Consider the following 18770-nt stretch of genomic DNA (forward strand, 5'->3'; position numbering starts at 1 on the left):
TGTTTAATCTAACCAAGGTTTTGTGTAAAAAAACTAGTCAGAAAACTCGTGAAAGTAATCATGTCGTCCACCATGTTATCAATGAAAGGACGACCACAGGCGGATTGTGGTTGCTGGCCACTTAGGTGAACAGTCCCGAAAGAGTTACCTCCCCTTGCTGGGACTCAAGCGCAGTCAAGGTTGCACGAAGACGTTTTCACACAGGCTTCTATATTAAGGTTTGTTTTGTTTTTTAAAAATGGAACCAAACAGTGAACATGTACTACATGTACATGTTAGCAAACTCTGCCTTAAAGCAGCAATAAACAATAAAATGAGTTTAGCCAGTTCTTCTGCGTACAGGAAATTAAATTTACCACCAAATGTCACCTGATATGATGTTTTCAAACACAGCACTAAATATTGAAAAACATGGTCAGTTTTATTTACTCGATAGAGTACAGTTTTAATATATATATATATATCTTAAACGAGACAGCGGTGGGGTAGCCTAGTGGTTAAAGCGTTCACTCGTCACGCCGAAGACCCGGGTTCGATTCCCCATATGGGTACAATTCGTGAAGCCCATTTCTGGTATCCCTTGTCGTGATATTGCTGGAATATTGCTAAAAGCGGCGTAAAACTAAAACTCACTCACCCAAGCAAATGATTCTGTATTTTGTGTAGCAGAACCTGCATTAAAGTGATAATGAGTCTCCGGTTGATGGTGTGAGAGGCCCAATGCGCATAAAACAAGGGTTTTCAAAACAGCAGTGTTTGTCTCCGAATGCTATTGATCAAATTTGTGTCCTTCACCGTTGGCTGAAGATGGGAATCCCATTACATTAATTACAGTGTTTTGCTGTGCTGGTCGTGTTGGCCACAATTGTGTATTAACGAGCAAACAATACCCCATCAGTATCAACATGGAGAACAGCACGATTCGGAGTCATACGTTTTGCCTGAAATGGGTATCGAACACAGATTCTCGTTTTGATTGGTGAACGATTTAATGACTGAGCTATCTATCACCCACATACTAAAGGAAAAAGTTAATGAAAACCGGTTATTGGACTTGTCCGACTTAGTTAAAGGCGGAATTAACTACACTGTCAATAATCAGCAGCCAGTGAGTGAGTGAGTTTAGTTTTACGCCGCGGCGGTCTGTAAGTAATTGAGGCTGGACCAGACAATCCAGTGATCAACAGCGTGAGCATCGATCGACGCAGTTGGGATACGATGACATGTGTCAGCGAGCCTGACCACCCGATCCTGTTTGTCGCCTCCTACGACAAGCATGGTTTACTGAAAATCACTGCTAACCCGGATCTGACCCAAGTGCCACATTCAATAGATGTATATGTTAGTATCGGGACCGTTAGGTCATATTCTTTTGTTTCTTTTTTTCGGTGAATGGATTCCAACACGAAACAAATTTGGTTCTTAGTTCGGAAAAAGTGGAAGAAATATTTATCAATTCACTTCCAAATATTGTTTTTATTTAGCTTAAAAATGTATGTAAGTAGAAAAGTGGGATTGTTAATCGTTGTAATGTAAAATTTATATGTAAACTTCGGTTATAACGAACTTAAGTGGACCACGAAGTTTACATCATAATATACAGGATATGTACGAGATATAAGAATCCCATCGTTATAAACGTACTTTAAACGGAATATAAATGCTTTCCCCCAAAATAACATATAATGTTTAGGAGTGGGCAGATTCGAAAAAAAACATTCTCTGTCTGAGCATGACCGAATGCTGACCGAGTTCAAGTACACGTATACTACATGGACACACAACATAGGTGTGAAGCCCATTTCTGGTGCCTGGTGACATTGCTGGAATATTGCTAAAAGCGGCGTAAAACTAAACTCACTCACTCACACAACGTAGCATCTTCTTGGCTGAATTTACAACACCCCTAAACGCTGCATCAGTTCCATGTTTAACCACAGCAGATGGACGACAGTGTGGCAATCAAGGACAAGATTGATGATTATACTTGTACTGTTTATAAAACCAATACTAAAATACATATATAGTGGTAAAGCACCGAACGATGAAACACTCTCTTTGATATTCGCCTTCTTCACCCGTCATAGTACATCACATACGTCATTTGGTTGCAATCATCCGAACAAATTCTGAAACAGACACGGAAGCGTTGTTATAGTACAGTACCCAAGCATGTTATCAATAATTCTGTGTGAAGACAAAACGCGCCTGTAAAGTCCCAAGTTAAATGACTGGTCCTCGAGCATCGTGCGGTAATCCTAAAATACATTGCAACTTAGCAGGCGCCACAATGGAACGCTTCACCCTGGCATTTGCATAGCATAAATTGATGAGCATGAGGAACAGCATCTCTCAATTAACATTATCATGAGTTGATTTTATCAAATGGAAATATCTCAAGAAAGTAATGATATATGTTTTATTTTTTAAAATATTTATTTTTATTTTTTTGCTGACCAAAAATGTTTTGCTTCACATGCAATTGCTGATAGGTATCTCAGACATTTGTACAAATTTACATTTCAAACACTGTATTTGTCATGTGGTTGCAACTGAACCAATTTCATTATATAAAATGTTCCCATTCACAGAGGACTTTCAACAAACTGTTGCTCGATAAGAGATAGTAATGCATACATAATCACATAAAACAACAGTTAATTTTCTGTTGCATAAAAATCAGTACTTCATTTGGGAAAACAAGAAAAAACAAAACGAAAACAAGAGAAGACGACGAAATGTCATATCTAAAGAGTTGATATAATGCATATTCCCCATTCAAATACTCATTTTATACAAACTCGCAAGAAGTTATCTTCCTGCTTTCATTTAGCTATGAAAAAGAATTCCACATATAATTAAAACTTTAGTGCCACTCGTGAAGCAAAACATCACTTTCCCCACAATAAATCAGTGTCAGACCACGGCGCAGCAAAATCACCATATTGCCACATTTCAACACTTTGACACCAATGCAATTATACCACATTGTCCAACTAAAACACTGCCATAAATGCACTTCATACAACATAGTTACACTAAAACACTGCCACATCAACACACTTCACACCACATTGTCTCACTGCCACCTCAATACACTTCACACCACATTGTCTCACTGCCACATCAATACACTTCACACCACATTGTCTCACTGCCACATCAATACACTTCACACCACATTATCACACTACCACATCAATACACTTCACACCACGTTGTCACACTGCCACATCAATACACTTCACACCACATTATCACACTACCACATCAATACACTTCACACCACGTTGTCACACTATAAACATCAATACAGTTAACACCACATTGTCACACTACCACATCAATACACTTCACACCACAATGTCACACTCCCACATCAATAAACGTCACACCACATTGTCTCACTGTCACATCAATACACTTCACACCGTTGTCACACTGCCACGTCAATACACTTCACACCACATTGTCACAGTACCACATCAAGACACTTCACACCACATTGTCTCACTGCCACATCAATACACTTCACACCACAATGTCACACTCCCACATCAATAAACGTCACACCACATTGTCTCACTGTCACATCAATACACTTCACACCGTTGTCACACTGCCACGTCAATACACTTCACACCACATTGTCACACTACCACATCAAGACACTTCACACCACATTGTCACACTGCCACATCAATACACTTCACATCACATTGTCACACTACCACATCAAGACACTTCACACCACATTGTCACACTACCACATCAAACACTTCACACTACATTGTCACACTGCCACACCAAACACTTCACACCACATTATGACACCGCCACATTAAAACACTTCACACCACGTTGTCACACTACACCATTGCCACAATACACTTTACACCACAATGTGGCACTACTACATCAACACACTTCACACCACATTGTCTCACTGCCACATCAATACACTGCACACCACAATCTCACACTACCACATCAATACACTTCACATCACAATGTGACACTACCACATCAATACACTTCACATCACAATGTCAAACTACCACATCAACACACTTCACACCACATTGTCTCACTGCCACATCAATACACTGCACACCACAATCTCACACTACCACATCAATACACTTCACATCACAATGTCACACTACCACATCAATACACTTCACATCACAATGTCACACTACTACATCAACACACTTCACACCACATTGTCTCACTACCACATCAATACACTTCACACCACAATGTCACAGTACCACATCAATACACTTCACACCACAATGTCACAGTACCACATCAATACACTTCACACCACAATGTCACACTGCCACATCAATACACCTCACACCACAATGTCACACTGCCACATCAATACACTTCACACCACAATGTCACAGTACCACATCAATACACTTCACATCACAATGTCACACTGCCACATCAATACACTTCACACCACAATGTCACACTGCCACATCAATACACCTCACACGACAATGTCTCACTGCCACATCAATACACTTCACACCACATGTAATGTCACACTAGATCACTGTCAGACCAATGCATTTGAGGGGTGACCATCAGTTAGGCTGGTATTTAATGATAGACGGCTTATAAACAAAGAAAAAATGGAAAAACCTCAAGATTAAATAATAAAGTTTGGGCTAACGAGGGAGGCGCGGTGCTGACATACTACAGCACAGAACGGACTGATATACATCTGACAGGGGGTAACAAAAACAACATGAGGGTATGCCTGAAATAGATTATCAACAACAATTGATATGGGTTAATAATGTTGTAACAATTGGAGGAAGCCGAATGTTCAAGAGGCGGAACAAAATGTACATAGCTGATAAAAAGATTAATTATCAATGATAGCTGGACTGTTCTGTTGTTTATATCAGTTCATTGTGGCCGGATGGGATGAGATATCATGGGTCTATTCGTTGACACTGTCACGCCAATGCATTTAACATCACGCTACAATACTGTCATACCAATGCACTTAACATCACGCTACAATACTGTCACACCAATGCACTTAACATCACGTTACATCACTGTTACACCAATGCACTTAACACCACATTGCCAAGCTGCAACACATGTCACACCAATGCGCTTAACATCACGCTACAATACTGTCACACCAATGCACTAAACATCACGCTACAATACTGTCACCAATGCGCTTAACATCACGCTACAATACTGTCACACAATGCACTTAACATCACGCTGCAACACTGTCACACCAATGCACTTAACATCACGCTACACTGTCACACCAATGCGCTTAACACTACATTTGCCAAGCTACAACACATGTCAAACCAATGCACTAACATCACGCTACAATACTGTCACACCAACGCACTAAACATCACGCTACAATGCTGTCACACCAATGCACTTAACACCACATTGCCAAGCTGCAACACATGTCACGCAATGCGCTTAACATCACGCTACAACACTGTCACACCAATGCACTTAACACTACATTGTCACACTACAACACACACCTTCTCTCACCCTAAACCTGCCCACCCCCCTCCGAGTTGCCCCTCCCACCTTCGTAATTGATCCTTCCGTCCCCATCCACATCAGCCTCCTTGATCATCTCGTTGATTTCCTGTTCGGTGACCTTTTGACCCTCCAAGGACACCATGACCTGCCGAAGCTCGGATCTACTGATGAACCCGTTATTGTCTTTATCAAACACTTTAAACGCTCTCAACATTTCACTGTCCGACTGCCGTTCATCCAACGCGTTTGCCATCATCGCTGCAAACTCGCTAAACTCGATTTTGCCGTTTTCTAAAGAAAATAATCTCAGTTTTTATTCATGTTCCCATTTTTCACCCATAGTCAGCAGCGTATTATGATTATATACATATTACATATATTTGTTTGTTTGATTGTTTGCTGTTTATCGCCGCTTTATGTTGTTTATATTCCAGCTATATAGAGGGGTCTGTAAATAATCGATTCTGGACCAGACAATCCAGTGATCTACATCATGAGCATCAATTGGGATACGATGATAAGTGTGGACCAACTCAGTGAGCCTGACCATCCGATTTTACGACAAGCCTGGTTTGCTGAAGTACAATTCTTACCCGGTTCTTCGCGGGTCACAAAGGTATCTGTATATATTCGTGAAATTGGATTATAATTTTCTTAATTTATATTCATACTATTATTATTGATACGTAAGCTATTGTAACTGAAACACATCTGTCGGCCTGACAAACACTCTAATACATGTCCCTCAAGTGAGTGAGTGAGTGAGTATGGTTTTACGCCGCTTTTAGCAATATTCCAGCAATATCACGGCGGGGGACACCAGAAATGGGCTTCACACATTGTACCTACGTGGGAATCGAACCCGGGGTTTCGGCGTTACGAGCGAACGCTTAAACCACTAGGCTACCCCACCGCCCCATGTCCCTCTTTACGAATACAAAGAGTGAGACCCATGTGTTCTATCTCGTCTTACTATTGGTGTCAACCTCCATGACGATGTCTGCCAGCTGACTTTCCGTCACCTCTCCACCAAGGCTGCGGATGACGTCGCCGAGTTCCACCGTGGTGATGGTGCCGTCACCGTCCTTGTCGAACAGATCGAACGCTTCCTGGTACTCTGAACACGGAGAACAGGGTATATCTCTCTTCATCTAGTGAGTGAAGGAGTTACGGTTTTAGGCCGCTTGTAGCAAGGGGGGACGCCAGAAATGTGCTTCACTCAGTGTACCCATGTGGGGAATCGAACCCGGGGTTACGGCGTCACGAGCAAACGCTTTTACCACTAGGCTACCGAACCGCCTCTTTTGATCAAGTGAGAGATTTGGGAATCGAACCCGGATTTTCGTCGTCATGAGCGAAACCAAGAATCACAATGACGGCGCACCAGGGCTAAAGTGAGTGAGTGAGTGAATATGGTTTTACGCCACTGTAAGCAATATTACTCCGGGAGGAATCAGAACTGAACCCACTGTTCTCGCACCTGTGAGAACCGTAGCTGTTAACATCGAATAACCCGATGGATAAATCATCAGAGATTGCGGAGGCAGAATCAGAAAAGCGGCGAGTTGATTCAATATTATATACAGCGTGCGAAATAGCCACTGACCCGCTAGCCCGTGGCTAGTAAAAATCCAGTCTGGCCAGAAAATCTCCAGGCCCGACTGGCTAGTGAATTTTCAATGGGTATTTGTGTAAATATATCACTCTATCCGACTTGTTAAGTTATAACACACCTTCAAATCATGCAAGACTATGGCCTGATAAAAATGTTCATCATATTAGCAGCTTAATGATGAAACCCGTGTCTACATTCAAATTTCGGATAAGTGAATTATATTGTGGGCTAGAAACGTTCAAGCTACGACTGGCTAGCAAAATTTGGAAACTATTTCGCACACTGCTTATATATGGTTGCTCTGTAATTTCTCATAAAATTGCACAATAACCTCTGTTGCGTTATTTTTACTTGTTTAAAATGCTCGTTTAAAATGACCTGAGAATTCCTGGCTCAACTGCAAAATAAGGACGTCATTATAAAGGCTTATAGCCCCTCATTTGACCTTGGGAACTAACGACATATCTCACCGATCAAGTTAAAACCTGTGCAGCGTTGTTATAACGGGTATTTACTTTATAGATAAAATTTGAATTTAAGATAATAAAGAGTATGTCAGCTAAAACCGGGTTGAATTACTTGAGCCAGTGATGCTGCCCTAGGTGGACATTATAATCATAAAACACCTCCAATGATACTCTAAAATACGTAATAAAATAGAAAATAATACTATGATAAAAATGAACATAAGATAAAAAAATTAGATAGAAAACATACCTGCCGTTTGTTTTCTGACAAATGCGCCTGCAAAATGTAGTTAAAACCTAGTGTCAGTATGTAAATCTGTACTTATGAATGCCTATCCTTATATAATGTTTGTACAGTTGTTAAATAGGGCATAATTATTCACATATATACCAGTAACAATGGCTGCCCTCTGTACACTGCTCAAACATATTGGAAACTAGGATTGACAAAAAAAGATATTGATTAGTCTGTTACATTTAACCATCACTTGTGAATGTCAATTCTGCATTATATAGAAAAATACTAGGACCATGTGTAACAGTACATACCATGTCTTGGTTCACCAATGATAAAGGTAACACTGGTGGAGATAAAAACACCTATCTTGTAACGTCGCCAGACTCTGATATCCGTTATCGCAATGCGCCAAGACTAAGGTAGGGAGCAGTCATTGTGGCGAAATGTGAATTAAACACGTGCGGATACGCATTGCGTCAGGGTCAGTCTTGATCGAAGCAGAGTGTCACACTTTCTGTTGTGTGGATGATAAGCGTAAACAGTGTTACCGTATACGACTGTGTAAGTAGTGGTTTAAAATTACCCAACCTAAACCCAAAATAACAAATCTCAAATCCCACACCCACCGCTCGCACCCCCCACAGCAGCCCCCACACCCACACCCACATCCAAATCCAAATCCAAATCCCAAATCCCAAACCTACACCCCACACCCCTCATCTCACAGCCAGAACCACAAACCCCGAACCCTCATTCCATTCGCGTTTACTTAAGCGACAACATGTGGTTCAAAAGCTGACAAGAGTGATATCAGCTTCACAAGTAAAAATAACATGACCATATATTGTCTGATAAAACTTTATTTATGATCCTGTCTATATATAACCGTAAGACACATGCAGACATGTCTGAATGTGTTTCATCAGGGCTATCTAGTCTTACACATGCAACACAAACGATGAAGCAGGTAAATACAATATATATTGCCTCATTATCAAGCATAACGGACAAAAGAACACAAAATGACATTGCTGTTTGTGTTGGGATTACTCTGAGAGTATGTGTTTCAGTTCACTTTGGTTTCTTCAATGCCACTTGTGAAAACTACCCCCGAACCGCACCGCGCCGCACTGCACACCTCACCGCACCGCACCGCACCGCACCGCACCGCACCGCACCGCACCGCACCGCACCGCACACGACACCGCGCCACACACGACACCGCATCGCATCGAATCGCACACGACACCGCATCCAATCGCACCGCACAACGCACACCGCGCACCGCACCCGACACACTTCTCAGACGCTACATAGACAGCAACACCAAACCTTCCTTTAGACAATCACATGGCCACCACTACCATGATACAACACCACCATACACCACCATGATACAACACCATCACACAACCACCATACACCACCATGATACAACACCACCACACAACCCCACGACACACCACATATTATGAACCACACCAAACACCATCACCCTCACCTTTATATGCAATCATGCCATTGCCGTCCATGTCTGCCTCTCTGATCATTTCCTCCACCTCGTTGTCGGTGAGTCGTTCACCCAGGCTGGTCATCACGTGGCGGAGCTCCGCGGCGCTGATGTAACCGTTCTGGTCGCTTAATCAAACTACAGCAAATGCATCCGGGAGCTCTTCCGCAGACTCTTGTCGCTTTCAGGGCCCGAGCCATATATGTCAAGAAGTCAGCAAAGTTTCAACAACCAGACCTTTCTCTGCCAGACGAGGCAAATCAGCACTTTACAAACACTGTATTTTGAAATAATTAATAATGATTCACAGAAATTTTGGGAAGATGTCGATTGAAGATGCTGTATAAATGAATTACGACGTTTCGGCCAAAACTGCATGGTGGTCTCAGAATCAGTAAGTGTAGTATGGTTTTACGCTGCTTTTAGCACTTTGCGGAATATCACCGCGGGGGACACCAGAAATGGGCTTCACACATTGTATCCGACTGGGGAATCGAACCCGTGTCTCGGCGTGACAGGCGGACGTTTTAACATGAAAAAATGACCATGACCTCGCTGGTTAAATGATATTGAGATAGATTAAATGAAATATTAGACACCGTATTCTATCCACATGTACTGGTTCCAGAGTCCCATATGGTGTCTCCCTAAAGTCAAGGCTGATGTACGGGCTTCAATATCAATAGTAGGTGCTCAAAAATTCCGTTGACCATTGTTGATCATAAACTGGTATTTAAGTGGCAAGTGGCAAGCTGGTGGTTGGTCAGTATGCAACAACTGCAAATGGCGGATGAGCAATGCAGAAAGTCACGACAAACAAAACATTTGCGACATATCTGCAACTTGCTTGTCTTGTTCATAAAGTAAGTGGATGAAGAATAAGTCTTTCTGAAAAAACACCATAGTTTTGACGTTCACATATACAAACAACAATTGATGTCATCTACTTGTGACGAAAACAGGCAGCAAATCTCGTTATAAATATCACACAAACATTTATGACTTTAATGAGAATGTAATTGATTCTGGTTGTCACGTACTCGTTTGATCCACCTCGTCTATCATCACCTGGAGCTCAGCGTCCGTGATAGCGCCCCCTAGCGATCGGATGGTCACCCTAGTTCCTTCGACGTAATGCGCCCGTCACCATCACGGTCAAACAGGCTAGAGGCTTCCCGAAACTCTACAGAGAAGTGGGGACACTTATTAAACTAACGGTACCAGAGTTTTGTACAACGTTATTTGCACAGGACATTGTGTTTTATTTTTTATTTTAGCGTATATGCCAATGTGCCTCCCCTCACCCAAAATGTCTTGGACGTGCATCACTTAGGTGAATCCCACTACCACAGGTATGGTCTGACAAACCAAGAACCATATTTATCAGGGCAAATCTTGGATTCGAACTCACGATCAAGGTTTTCAAGGGACGCAACACCGCACTGCGAATGTCGGTGCTTTGAATGACTTGGCTCTGCCACTACCCTAAGATTTTAAGGTTCCACTACAGTAAATCAGAATCACATGCTCCCTGAGCGAGCACCGTAACAACTGAAGAGACAGAGGTATGTGACAGCTGTGATTGGATGATATAGTGTGAGATGTTTATGCTTTTTAAAAGCACATCCATCCAGTAATTAAAACTGACCACATTTTAAGTATTTAGTGCTGTCATTTTTGTCACCATCACTTATGCTTATTCTGTGTACAGATATTTTCCAGTAGGTGACATTTGGTGCGGAACTGGGGTTGATGTGTTCCGCTTCCTGTGCTGGGAAAATGAGCCGGACAATTTGGCCAGAAATTGTGTTATATTGTGGTTGAAAGGCCTGACTATAGCCATGTGTACCTGGAATGGCTGTTGATAGCCTGGATAATTTGTGAAAAAAATAAAAAGGTTACTATAGAAGTCTATGGGAAAACATTTGGTGTTGTGTAACCTTAAGCAGTTGTGTCAGAGTGGTTCTTTCACGTTATTGCAGTGAGTTTGTACCACCTGTTTTCGCCATTTGCTCCTAAGACTTCAGTTTAGATTTTTAAATGGAATTGAATAAAGCCATTACAGCCTATTAGCTTTTTTCATTTTCCATATCTATATCCACTCTATGACAATTTAATACAAAAATTTAACTCAGTATGCGAATATTCCATGACTTGCTCGAACTAATATGCCGTTGATCTACACAACTGATATTATTTATGGTCACTCTACTTTCCATTCCCCCCTTTCAAAACCAATGATTTTTAAAAATAATACTGTACCTGATAGTTGCTCTTCTGTGAACTGACTCTGAAAAATATGTACTTTGTATAGAACAAGTGTTATCAACCATATATTTGTTCAAATTTTCTGTCGTCAACCCATCACAGAGTATACATACATATGCCTTGAACAATTACGTAACGACACACGTGCGCAGGCAGCCTTGCTCCAAGGCTGTACTGAATGCTAAGCCTATGGATGTATAGTAATTCTATCCTTAAAGGGACAAGTCTAGATAATTGGACAGTACCAGGAGTGAGTGAGTTGCGCCGCTTTTAGCAATATTCCAGCAATATCACGGCTGGCTGAGACATAGGCTTCACACATTGTACCCATGTGGGGAATCGAACCCGGGTTCGGCGTGACGATGGAACGCTTTAACCACTAGGCTACCCCACTGGTCTGTTAAAGGGACAAGGTGTTAATTGTATTTATTATATATATATATATATAATATATATACACACACACACACACATATATATATATATATATATATACACACATACATATATATATTACATACATATACATATATATATATATATATATAATATCATATATATATATATATATATATATATATATTAAAGAAATTATCATTTAAACCATTACTTACTACCTTAGAGTAATGTGCAAGTCTTATATATATACATGTGTGTGTACCAGTATATTAACAACGACCCTGTATTAACAGGCACTGTGACTTTTTTATCAGGAAAATACATGCTAGGACTTCCTGGTGGGTTAGCGTTGTCTGTCTTACTTATCAGGAGACCCGATCGCTGAGTCTACAATCGACAGACCTCTTACAAACTTAGGTGTGTCTCTTATCTAACACTAAGACACATGCAACTCAATGGTATCATAAGTTTGCACCTAAAATCTATGGGGTTAAATTTGAGCTTGAAGTTCGTAATATGTATTGATTACTTCCTCTTTGGTACATGATCGTTCATACCTGCAAAGATGTATTTATGTACATAAGGTACGGGTTGTAAATTCACTCAGCCCTGCATTTTTATTATATGCCTTAATAACATGTAATGTTATTTTTTATGTTTATATCAAATCAAACTACAGCCTTAAATCTCTAAATCTTGGGAACATATAATTAGGTTTGCGTGTTCCCTTGATCTTAATTAATGTAGGTAGCTGGAATATATACATAGGTATATGAAGGAACTTACCATTTTGATCTTGAACCTGGGCTGTCAATGTTTAGTTTGATACAGCCATCAAAAGCTCAAGCGTATATGATACCTTGAGGGTATCTATCGAGGGAGTACTCATTGCTTCAAATTGTTGGCATAGCGTAGCGCGGTCATCACAGGTCATAGCATTCCGCTGGCAGATGATCACATTGATCAATTTGTCCTACATGTTGGTATATGATAAATAAGGCTGATTTCACGTGGAATCTGTGTCATTTGGATAAGGGGAGTTAAACAGTGCAATAATATTAGTGCTGTTCGTGTCCTTTAGAAATTTATATCATGGGGTGATGAACTGACTACTGTCACGTGTAGACAATCGGGGTCCCGCAACACAAGGGATCCGGAAAATCCGGGTGCCGCAACACAATGTCCGGATATTCGAGGTCCGCAACACAAAATGTACGGATAAACCAGTTCCGTAACACAAGGTGTCCGGATAATCCGGTTCCGTAACACAAGGTGTCCGGGTAATTGAGTTCCGCAACACAAGGTGTCCGGATAATCGAGGTCCGCATTGAAGAGGTTTCACTATTCTTAGATACGAATGTATCTAGGTCAAACACACATTGACGTCATGAGAAGCAATTACATAATTTCACTTGGAAAATAGATAGGTTTAATTGTGACCGTGACCAACATAAACTTGAATGAGTTTTCGGCGTTGACAATGACTGCTCCCTGTGTATTTGTGAACAAGCAGACGACATAATTGTTTAATCTTTGTCGCAGTGTCGAAGTTCAAGCCTTTTATCTCTCAATATGCGACAAGTTGCCATGGAGATATGCAAATCAACAGATATGCATATTTCGCGATAATGCAACACAAGTGTACACACTTGTCTATACAAGACACTGGTGGCATACACTGGTTTTACTACAGACTGTAGCCAGGTCACACGGCAATTCAGGATATGGATATCAAGAATTAGTGGTTATATCTTTCCATAGAGATAGGGTTTTATCTAAATTTTCTTTGTAAAAGTAAGTGAACTTTTGGGTTCACTTTGGAATGCTGGGTTCTGTTTTGAAATTTAATGTTAAGTGTGTAGATACCGATTCGGGTAATTTTTGCGAGTTAATTAGTGAAACAAAACTATGTACAAAAATAAAAAACACATGAACGACAATTTATCCACGTGGGTGTCGAACCAATATTATCGAAGTTAATTCCCAAACTGAGTAACGACCATCGCTCAGGCAATCACGACTGGTGGTCATAGAGTTACCTCCCTTACAACGGTGACCGTCATCAGAAGCCTCGGCCTGCCACTGCTAATTCACTTTATGAGATCATTCGTAATTGTCTAAGTTTTATTTAAACCTTTTACAATATTATGATAACGTGCCTCGTTTATATACGTATACCCTATGATACTAGGTGACGTAACACAGACATATGAGCAACACATAAGCGATATCATAAATGCCTTGCATGTGATGATACGAATAGGTTTCGGGATCATTGCATTTTTTAGATTTTTTACTTTATTTTTTCGAGTTATTTATTTTTTTGCATTTTTTGTTTTCGACAACCGTATAAGTGCTACATTCCCACTTATCGACAACAGCAAATTACGAATTAAAAAATTCTAATAATTAAAATGATAAAATAGATAAAAAATAATTTATCAAAAGCATTAATATTTTTTTAACCAACTGAATTTTTTTCGGAAACTAAAATCTGCAGAAAATCTACACGAGGCCATTGCGTTGACGGATTTGCCTACAAGACAACTATAGCTTGAAAAACGTATACATATATTCAGTGGCGTTTGCAAGAGTAACCCTTGAGGATAATTGGCCATTATTATCTTGAGATGGCTTTGCTACAGCTGTAGCCCCACGACAAATATGTCAGTTTATTATTTCCACATGGGTGAGCAGGGTTATGCTGAAAGTATCACCACCAATAAAGAACCCCGCTATAACACGGATTTGAGGAGTGCCGACTTTCAGTAGTACCGCTTGTCGACGTTAGCGACAACCCCCATATAACTGACAGAAAGTTTGTGAGTGTGGCTTTACGCTTTTAGCAATATATTTCAGCAATATCACGGCGGGGGACACCAGAAATGGGCTACACACATTGTACCCATGTGGGGAATCGAACCTGGGTCTTAGGCGTGACGAGCGAACGCTTTAACCACCAGGCTACTCTACTCCACCAGGCTGAAGTGGATGCGCGAGGTTTGATATATGAAAAAAGCAACAACAATAAAAATAAAAAAATCTACACTCTTGTTATCTGCTAACCCACTTTTATAGGTATATATCAATCAATCAGTCATTTATTGTCCCACTTACCCAGAAATACCATCTGCGATTTATACACGTTATAAATTTCCACTCTGGAGACCGAGACTGTAAATACGCTGCAGATATTGCAGCAACGGCTCCATTTCAGAAGGAGCAGGAATTCTATAAATCATTGCATCAAATTGTTCCATCTCATACCTTTCATCTGTGTCAGGAGCTTTCATATGTAAGTATATGACCATTGCAGTTAAATCAATGATTTGATGTTGACACATACCACTTCCTTATTCCACGCGTCTTGTTTACAGTGACTTGGAGTGAGTTTACTTTTTTGCCGGTTTTAGCAATATCCCAGCAATATCACAGAAATGAGTTTCACATTGTACCCATGTGGGAATCAAACCAGAGCCTTCGGCGTGACGAGCGAACGCTTTAACCATTAGGCTACCCACCGCCCTTTTTAGTGCGATTGGATTCCAAAGGTCATATGGTTACATACAAATGAAAGATCGTGACTAAGATGGAAGGGTTATTCGATAAAAAACATATAACTTCAATTCATCACTTTTTCACATATACATAAGTTCATGCTATTTCTTTCAGTATCTGTTATCAAAGTGGTATATGGCGAATCTACACAATCCGAGGTTAGCGTGTTATTGGCTCGACAATCCCAAGCCCTGGTCCACATGAGATACATTCAAATAGTCTTTGCTTGTTCGTAAATAAATATTGTTTTAACCGGGGCGGTAACCTAGTGGTTAGTTGAAACGTTCGCTCGTCACGCCGATCACCAGGTTTCAATTCCCCACAAGGGGTACAATGTGTGAAGCCCATTTCTGGTGTCCCCACCGTGATATTGCTGGAATATTGCTAACAGAGACTTAAAAGCTAAACTCACTCACTCATTTTAAACCACTTCGATAATGCGTTTCGACGTCGACTGCCGAAAGCCAATGTCGAGGCGTTGGTGCAACATTTCAAGTCTTCATTTCTATATTGTGGATAGTCACTACGTTCGTAATTCCTATCATAATTGATGTGACTATCATTAGCCGGTATTTTAAAACCAAGACATTTTTGGACATTCTAAATAATGGCCAGTATTACATATAAGCACCAATAACTAAAGATGGGTCCGGTGCAGGACACTGGGGTAGTTTAAGTATCAATGACCCGCAAAGCGGTCCTGGTGCCTTATAGCCCGTGACACCGGGTGTCATCACTGATTTTCAGTCATAGAATAATTTTCACAGCTATTTCCCCCTTTACACATAACGGAATTCGTTTCTGAGGATGGTCAAGACCAGGTATTCTTGTGCATTACCGTTTTATATTTAATTCAACTGGGGCGATTTTCTGCTAGTGGACTGATGTAGCATATTTAAGTAGGCTGAGTCAAATGAGTCAAGAAATGTTTGGTCCAAGACATTACAACTGACCCCTATTTCTGTTGTAAAACAAATCTATTCCCCTAACGTTTTTCTTTATTTAAATGCATCGGAATCTCTGTATTTCCAAACAGCAGTCGGAAATCTAAATCATCTAACTGGATTCTCCATCAATCACTTGATTGTCTGGTTTGTTTACAGGCCGCCGTCGCAAGGCAAAAGTACTGCTATGGTGTGTCAGTCAAACAATGTATCCATTTTTAGGCAAAATGTAATGTTGTGACTGTCAGGTGCTGCCGGTAAGGCAGGAAATGAGACCGTTACCGCGAACACCCGGTATTATATGTGTTCAATTCACGTAATGTTTACAGTTATTTTCCCTTCACACTGACTGACTGACTGAGTTTGGTTTTACGCCGCTTTTAGTAATATTCCAGCAACATCACGGCGGGGAACACCAGAAATGAGCTTCACATTGTACCCATGTGGGGATTCGATCCCGGTCTTCGGCGTGACGAGCCAACGCTTTAACCACTAGGCTACCCCACCGCCCCTCCTTCACACGAAAGGAATTTGTTTCTGATGATAGTCAAGACTGGGTATTCGTTTGCACTGACGTTCAATATTTATACTGTTATAAATACTATTTTTATGTGAAAATCAGTATGACAAATTTCTTTTCTAAAATATGACTAAGTTGTTTTGACGCACTTGCGTATAAGTAAATGACTTCGTCGCTATATGCCTAAACTAAAGTCAAGATATATTTTCTTGGATTTTGACTTGCTTAGAACATAGCTTTATGTCATCTATAATTTATTACATAACGTTAATACAAACCCGTGAAGGTCCGGGTTAGAATTGATCTTCAGCAACCCAAGCTTGTCGTAAGAGGCGACTAACGGGATCGGGTGGTCAGGCTTGCTGACTTGGTTGACATATGTCATCAGTTCCCAGTTGCGTAGATCGATGCTCATGATGTTGATCACTGGATTTTCGGGTTCAGATTCGATTATTTACAGACCGCCGCCATGTAGGTGGCGTATTGCTGAGTGTGGCGTTAAACAAACAAACAAACAAACAACGCTGATATAGGTTTGTGAATCACGTCTGTGGGTGTTGAGTGATGCACGTGAGCGTCCTTGGTGACAACACTCCTATCCTTGGAGGTCTCACGGAACAAGTACAACGTTAATTCGGGCTATGTCTCTTGTTACTAGAGGGAAATACCTCAGTCTCTGTCATTAAAAGTTCATTACGGTTACACAAACACCGGATAAAAGCAACTTTGCACCCAAGCAAGTTTATACATCTCTTAGACTACACTGGAATTATGTACCATCAATACCCCGAATATTCAAGGGGCGGTGGAATAGCCTAGTGTAGACAGGGTTCGATTCCCCACATGGGTACAATATGTGAAGCCCATATCGGGTGTCCCCGGCCGTGATATTGCTGGGATATTGCTGAAAGCGGCGTAAAACTATAGTCACCCACTCGAATATTCATGGTATGTTTACTTGAACAGTTTCATGTGATTATTTACAGAGTGTGGCCTAAACAACGAGCAAACATACAACAACACAATGCATAATTAATATTCAAATATTCAAATATATGTCCTATCGGAGAATATTAAAAACAAGTTCGGTTAATTCTGCAAATAAGTAATCTCCGAACCAATATTTCTACCATATGTTGTCGAGTTATGATGTTTCGATTCCCATTCACACATGAATCCAACAGTAAAATATACCTAACAACCGCTATACCACCAAAGTAATTTATGTTTTCGTTTGTTTGGTGTTTAACGCCGCTCTCATCCAAGCTTTAAGACGTCTGTATGTAAATAAAGAAGTCTGGACCAGACAATCCAGTGAATCACATCATGAGCATCGATATAGGCTATTAGGAAACGATGACAGTGAGCTTAATCTTGTAAGTCCATACAGTGCCCGCCCGGACAACCCCTCCCTTAACGCCTATATCCTTTCACTGCTGTGGCCGACCGGACAACGCCTCCCTTAACGCCTATATCCTTTCACTGCTGTGGCCGACCGGACAACCCCTCCCTTAACGCCTATATCCTTTCACTGCTGTAGCCGCCCGGACAACCCCTCCCTCAACGCCTTATTGTTTCACTGCTGTGGCCAACCGGACAACCCCTCCTTAACGCCTATATCCTTTCACTGCTGTAGCCGCCCGGACAACCCCTCCTTAACGCCTATATCCTTTCACTGCTGCCGCCAGGACAACCCCT

General features: G+C 41.0%; 1 protein-coding gene across 1 annotated transcript; it reads right to left on the reverse strand.

Annotated features, from left to right (window-relative positions):
* Positions 1-1981: 1981 nt before the first annotated feature.
* On the reverse strand, positions 1982-15343 carry LOC124289795 (calcineurin subunit B type 2-like). Its single transcript, XM_046726461.1, is given in 9 exon segments — positions 1982-2129; positions 5599-5844; positions 6527-6670; positions 7886-7912; positions 8185-8287; positions 9052-9182; positions 9375-9558; positions 9560-9626; positions 15318-15343. Coding segments are annotated over 9 exon segments (957 nt in total). The 3' UTR covers positions 1982-2100.
* Positions 15344-18770: the final 3427 nt, after the last annotated feature.

This window comes from Haliotis rubra, unplaced genomic scaffold, assembly GCF_003918875.1.
Source record: "Haliotis rubra isolate DU_JTF1 unplaced genomic scaffold, ASM391887v1 Scf45, whole genome shotgun sequence".
Lineage (NCBI taxonomy): Eukaryota > Metazoa > Mollusca > Gastropoda > Lepetellida > Haliotidae > Haliotis > Haliotis rubra.